This window comes from Notolepis coatsorum, assembly GCF_963971535.1.
Source record: "Notolepis coatsorum genome assembly, chromosome: 19".
NCBI classification, from domain to species: Eukaryota; Metazoa; Chordata; class Actinopteri; order Aulopiformes; family Paralepididae; genus Notolepis; species Notolepis coatsorum.
Window position 1 is genome coordinate 71,726,531 of NC_140183.1, and position 6,398 is coordinate 71,732,928.

General features: G+C 46.5%; 1 protein-coding gene across 1 annotated transcript in view; it reads left to right on the top strand.

Annotated features, from left to right (window-relative positions):
* The first annotated feature begins 994 nt into the window (after positions 1 to 994).
* LOC311246202 (metalloreductase STEAP4-like) overlaps positions 995 to 6,398 on the top strand; it is a 50,946-nt gene continuing 45,542 nt past the window's right edge. The window contains exon 1 of the mRNA XM_084336319.1: positions 995 to 1,516. Coding sequence (XP_084192445.1) covers positions 1,292 to 1,516 — 225 coding nt within the window. The 5' untranslated portion in view covers positions 995 to 1,291. The remainder of the gene's footprint in view (positions 1,517 to 6,398) is intronic.

A 6,398-nucleotide genomic window follows, 5' to 3' on the forward strand; every position in this document is an offset into this window, starting at 1 on the left:
CAGAAACTGGATAATATCAGGGCAGCTAGCCTAGCCTAAAACTCCCGGAGAGGTATTTTTGGCTGCTCGGCTGTCCGTATCCGCTTCCATTAATTTGTGCTAAGCTAGGCTAGCTTGAAGCCAGATAGCTTTCTACTGAACGCACAGTGAGGACATTGGTATCCATTGGTATCTATCTTCGTGTCTGACTCTGGAGAAGACTGTAAGTGCATTTCCCATAATGTTGCCGTGTTCCTTTAAATCTGAAAAGGTAATATATTTCACAGACATTTATATTTCTTTAAGCCTACATACAATCTAAGAGGACACACCTCATTGAATCCTCCAAAATAATTCCACTTGTGAATCACATTCAGCCACATTCAACGTTCTTATTATATCATTCAATTGACAGCACAGCCGACCGTGGAACTGATTAAATAAGTCAATTTCCTAGAATTGAGAGCAGAGATAGAGATGTTGAATGACAAGACCCTGCACTCTTGTATCATACCTGCTTCCAGAGGCCAACTCCATTTCCTGTACTTAGAAATATGACATACATCGCTAATGACCAAGTCTTTACTTCCAGCTAGGCATGGAAAGAGAGTTGCATGTGTCTGTGTAAAGTTGTGTGTGTGTGTGTGTGTGTGTGTGTGTGTGTGTGTGTGTGTGTGTGTGTGTGTGTGTGTGTGTGTGTGTGTGTGTGTGTGTTTAGCAGTCATTTGTTAACCCAGACACACTGAGGAGACCTGGCAGATCAGTAGCGTGTGTTACACTCTTGCATAACCAGCAAAGCTATGCTATTTCCCAGAATATAGCCACATGTGGGTTACTGGCAGGGGTCCCTTCTAGCCAAACACACACACACACACATAGCATGTACAAACACTCACAAAGAACACAGACACCTCAGCCAAAGAAGACATAAACACTTACTGGTATCCTCCTCGGAGATCTCCTCCCATGGAGTTTCCCAGGACTTCCCCCTGTCCCTCCCTCACAGGGGGCAGGGCAGGATAGCTCTCACATTCATACAAACATCCATTCAGTCTGTCAGGAGATACATTAATACCCAGGGACGCTGAGGAAACAGACAGCTGATTTGTCAAATAAAGACATTTGACTGGAGAACCCTGAGGAGGCGATAAAGAATCTCCTCTCAGGGCTGTTTATTTTGGCGCATCTGTCTCGGATCTGAACACACAGCATTGAGTCGTATTTCGAATGCAGCTGTTCTAGGATTTACCAGACAGTGTTGCCAGCCAGTGGTCTTTTCCTTTTCCCTCTGACTACTGGATATTTCCTCGCCATGACAGCGAACACAGTGAGCAACGGCGTGGAGGAGGAGAAGAGCGAGGCTGTGCCCCTGTGTCCCCTGGGCTCGACCACCGGCCCCGAGCAGGAACTGCTCTGTATCTTCGGGACGGGGGACATGGGCCGTTCTCTGGGACAGCGTCTGCTCCAGGCGGGGTACAGGGTGGTGTACGGCAGCCGCAGACCTCACAGCTGTGGCCCCCTGCCCCACGGAGCCGAGGTAGAGCCCACGGCTTATTATGGGGTTGTTACTGATGCCGTCCTGCGGAAAACGTGTGCCGTCGAGTAATTTTAAGTTTTCTCTTACTTCGGTTGGTTTTGTTGTAATTGACAGCTGCAGGACGTTGTCGCTCAGGTGGAGAATGATTCATAGCCCTGGGAACAAGTGAAACCTTTGAACATGTGTTTTTAAGTGTGGAAATGCATGGGGGTCAATGGTAAAATCATCCAGTTTGTCATCCTATAAAGATTACTTTTTGGAGGGAAATAAAATTTGGATTTTGCAGGGCACTAACAACACATACAGTATATATACAATATACTGTATATGTGTGTGTGTTTGATTGAATTGATTGAAAACTTTATTAACAGATTGCAGAATGGGTACAGTACAGTACAGCTCAATACATACAATTGTTAAGGGGATGCAGACCAGAGAAAGACTTTCGTCTTGTTTACATCAGGGTCCCCCATTTTCAATTCATCGTAACATATGTGACATACATGACATACCGATAGACAGTACTGCTACATCTATACATTTATGACATACCAGATTTGCAATTACAGTACTGTTTGTGATACAAAAAGAGTCCAGAAAGAAAAGAGTATATACATTAGACGTAGAAACTGTACATTGGATTGGGTAGGTGGGGGTGGGGGGGGACTGTACATTGGAGGTGGATGGGTGGGTGGGGGGGGGGGGGGGGGGTTGGGTAGGAGTGGGGGGGGGGGGGGGGGGTTGGGTAGGAGGGGTGGGTGGGGGACACTGTACACCTGTACAAACAAACACTGTACATTGGATTATTGACAAGACCATACTTGGTAATTTACTGTACATTGGAGGGGGTTGTGTTCGGACATTTACAGGGGCCAGTTTCGAGTTGCAGTCTCCCTTAGGTGTTTTTTTGAGAGTGTTTTTGAAAGTGGGTAGTGATTCACATTCCTTTACAGCTTTGGGTAGGGCGTTCCACATTGATGTGGCATAATTGCGAAACGTGTTTAGTCCCTTGTTTGAGCCGAATCTGGGTTTAACATGATTTGTGGAGCTCCCTCTGGTGTTGTGATCGTGGTATTCACTGACCTTTGGGAAGTATTTTGTCATGTACATGGGTACCTTGGTCGTGTAGTGTATCTTGTAGACCAGGCCCATTGCAAGTTGCTGTACTCTGTCGTCTACTCTAAGCCATCCTAGGTTGTCAAAGTGGGCAGGGGTGAGGTGGGTTCTAGGAGTAAGGTCAAGCAGTAGTCTGACCAGTTTGTTTTGAGATGTTTGTAATTTTGTTTTTAGCGCCTTTGAGGTGCTTTGGTACCATGAGGTGCAAGCATAGTCGTAGTACCCTTGAATGAGTGCTCCTGCTAGAGTCTTCAGGGTATTCTTGTTTACCAGTGAGGAGATCCGGTACAAGAATCGAGTTCGTTGGTTGACTTTTTTTATTACATTGGATGCCATTTTGTCACAGGAAAGATTTGCCTCTAGGATGGAACCCAGGTAGGTAATATCTTCTTTCCTTGTGACAATATTGTCACCCACTGTAACTGAGAAGCCGTCGGTCTTGCTGAGTTTGTTATTTGAACCGAAGAGAATGGACTCTGTTTTGCCCATGTGTAATGATAGTTTGTTATCAGCGAGCCATATGCAGATTTTGCCTAGTTCTGAGCTGAGGGTTTTTTCAACCTGTAACTTGTTCTTGTCAGAGACCAGCAGGGCTGAGTCGTCCGCAAACAGGAACAAGTTGCAGTCACAAGCTGACGACATGTCATTTGCATAAATTAGGAACAGTAGCGGACCTAGTATGCTTCCTTGTGGAACACCACAGCTTACTGTGAGGGGGGGGGATAGGGTATCGTTTACCTCCACCATCTGCTCTCTCCCCTCCAGGTAGGATTGCATCCAGCTCACTGATAGACTATCAAAACCAATTGCTTTTAGCTTGTCAATCAGAATGGTGTGATTGACAGTGTCGAAGGCCTTTTGTAGGTCCAGCATGACCATGCCGCAGTATTTGCCCGCGTCCACCTCTTGTTTGATGTGGTCGTTTAAATAGAGAAGGCATGTGTCAGTGGAGTGGGATGTTCTGAAGCCAGATTGGAATTCGTAGATTGGATTTTTTTCCGCAAGGTATTTTTCGACCTGTTCGTATACAATTTTTTCCATGACTTTCGAGATGGAGGTAAGGATAGAAACAGGGCGGTAGTTGCCTGGGTCTAATTTACTGCCTTTTTTGTGCAGAGGGGTCACTCTCGCAATTTTGAAGTCCTTGGGGACGTGTCCCTGTTTTATGGAGAGGTTTATTATGCGTGTGATGACTGGGGTGATGGCGGCTGCTGAGTCTTTGAGGAATTTGGAGGGGATGTTGTCATGGCCAGTGGCCTTGTTGGGTTGGAGGGCGCTCAGTTTTTTGAGTACCTCATCTGTTGTTACCATTTCCAGTTTGAAGTCGTCTTTGTGGACCCCTAGGTTCTTGTAGTATGCTACTATGTGTTCTACCCCATAATGCCCTGAGTGGGAGGGTAGTTTGTTTACCAGTGTTGTGGCTATGTTTGTGAAGAAACTATTTAAGTAATTGGCTACATCCAGCTTTTCTGTGATGAGCGTGTTGTCTGTCTTTATGTTTATGTTTGAGAATCTGGTTTTAAGTTTTTTACTGCAGCCTAGTTGGTTATTGAGTAATTTCCAAAGTTCACGTGGTTTGTTTTTGTTTTCCTCGGTTTTGTAATTGATGAAATTTTTTTTTGCTGTTTTGATCATGGAGTTTACATCATTTCTTAGTCTGTTTCTTTCCAGTTTGAGTTCAGTCACGTGGGCTTGGAGTTCACTGCTCGTGCTTATGGCAAGCTTTGACTGACTTTTACGAAACTCGGAGCATTTTTTGTCTCTGGTTTTCATAGCGGTCAGTATTTCAGCGTGCATCCACGGCTCAGCGCGATTTTTTACCCTGGTGGTTCTTAGGGGGGCCATGTTGTTTAGTATCGTTGAAAATTTGGTTTTGAAGCCAAGCCATGTTTCTTCAACCAGTGTACCATTGAGCTCATCTGACCAGTCCAGACTCTCCAGTTCAAGGTTAAAGGCCTCGCTAGAGTAGGTTTTGAGGTCTCTAGATGTGACTGTTTTGTGACAGCCAGCCTTTTGTTTTAGCTTTTTGCGCGTACAGAATATCATATAATGATCACTTAACCCGCATGCTATAACCCCTTTATTGGCGATCTTGGACTTGTCAGAGGTCAGGATGAGGTCAATGGTAGTCTGAGTTGACTCACACACACGTGTGGGTTGTGTGATTAGTTGGCTGAGGCCGTGCAGATCACAAAACCTATTGTAGGATTTGAAGACGGGTGCATCTTTTTGTTGCATATCCGTGTTCCAATCCCCAATAAGAATCATTTCTGTATCCTCAACTCCAGCTAAGCACGCATCCAACACATCATAAAAGCCATTTTGGTCTGGCGGTCTGTAAATTGTGCCGACTAGAACAGATTTAGCCCTTTCAAATAGAATTTCTACAAAAACAGTTTCAATAGCCTCATGATCTAGGTCTGTACGGTTAATAAATTTAGTGTCTTTATGAATGTACATACAGACACCTCCTCCATGCCTGTTCCTGTCATTGCGGACTAAAGAATAGTTCTCTAATTCAATTTCCGGGTCTGTTACTGATAAGTCCAGTTTAGTTTCTGAGAAACATAGTATGTTTACCTTTCCGCTACTGAAATGTTGTCTTATTTCTGCCAGTTTGTGCCTGAGGCTATTTACATTAAGATGAAAGATATGTAGTCCGTTTTTATCTGCTGTGATGTCAATATCCTTGAGATAAAGGTAGGATTCTTCTTCTGTGGGAAGGGGGGGGGGGCTCTGTGATGTCCGGAGGGGGGGGTGGGGGATCCTTTCATCAAGGTGGGTGTCCCGCGACGGGAGGGGGGTGGGGCTGTGTTGTTATTATTTGGTCCGTGTGTGGGAGGGGGGGGTGGGTGAGATTCTTTGTCATGTTCATCTGCTGGCGTCGCCTGGTGGTGGAATTCCGTGGGGAGGGGGCATGGGCCAGGGGCTGTGTTTATTCCATCCCGCCGGCTCCCTGCTGTGGAGACGTCTCGTCCTCCCGTGTGTTCCTCTGCGGCGGCGCCGGGTGTGTTGATTGCTCCGGCGCCGGGTGGAAAGTAGGCACCCGAAGCCATCGTTGCCTCCTGTAGAGCCAGACCCAGTCGTCGCGTCTGTGTTCGCGTCCTGACGGGGGTCCTGACGTGGCTGGGTCCGGGGTTGACACTGTTGTTGTTGTTGTTGAGAAGGATGTTGTTGTCGTTGTTGATCGCGACGGCAGTCATCACTGCTCCGGTGACGGGTGGAATGTATGCACCCGACGCCGGTGTTAGGATGTTGGTGTCGTTGAAAAGGATGTTGTTGTCATTATTGTTGATCGCGACGGTAGCCGTCACTATTTGTGGGAGCCTCTGATTCATCACTTTTCTGTTGTAGTCGTGTAGTCGGGCCCGGGTTTAATTTAATATCTCCCGCAAGGAGTAGATAAAGGATGATTATCGTCCTTCGATCTAGTTTACCTGCTGGGGGCATTTTCTTCCGCTCCGGATTTGCCGTTAGGAACCCGTGGATAGCTGCGGTTCCAATGGCCAGATGTTTCTGCTCCGAGCCGTCGAGGAGGTAAAAGTCCTGTGTGTGTGTGTCTGTGTGTGTGTGTGTGTGTGTGTGTGTGTGTGTGTGTGTGTGTGTGTGTGTGTGTGTGTGTGTGTGTGTGTGTGTGTGTGTGTGTGCGTGCGTGCGTGTGCATGTGTTGCCCCTTACCGTTGTCTTTCTTCCCAAAGAAAGACCACAGCAGTGTGTGTGTGTGTGTTCGCCTCTGCATTGTGTTTTTACAATAGTATGTGTAGAA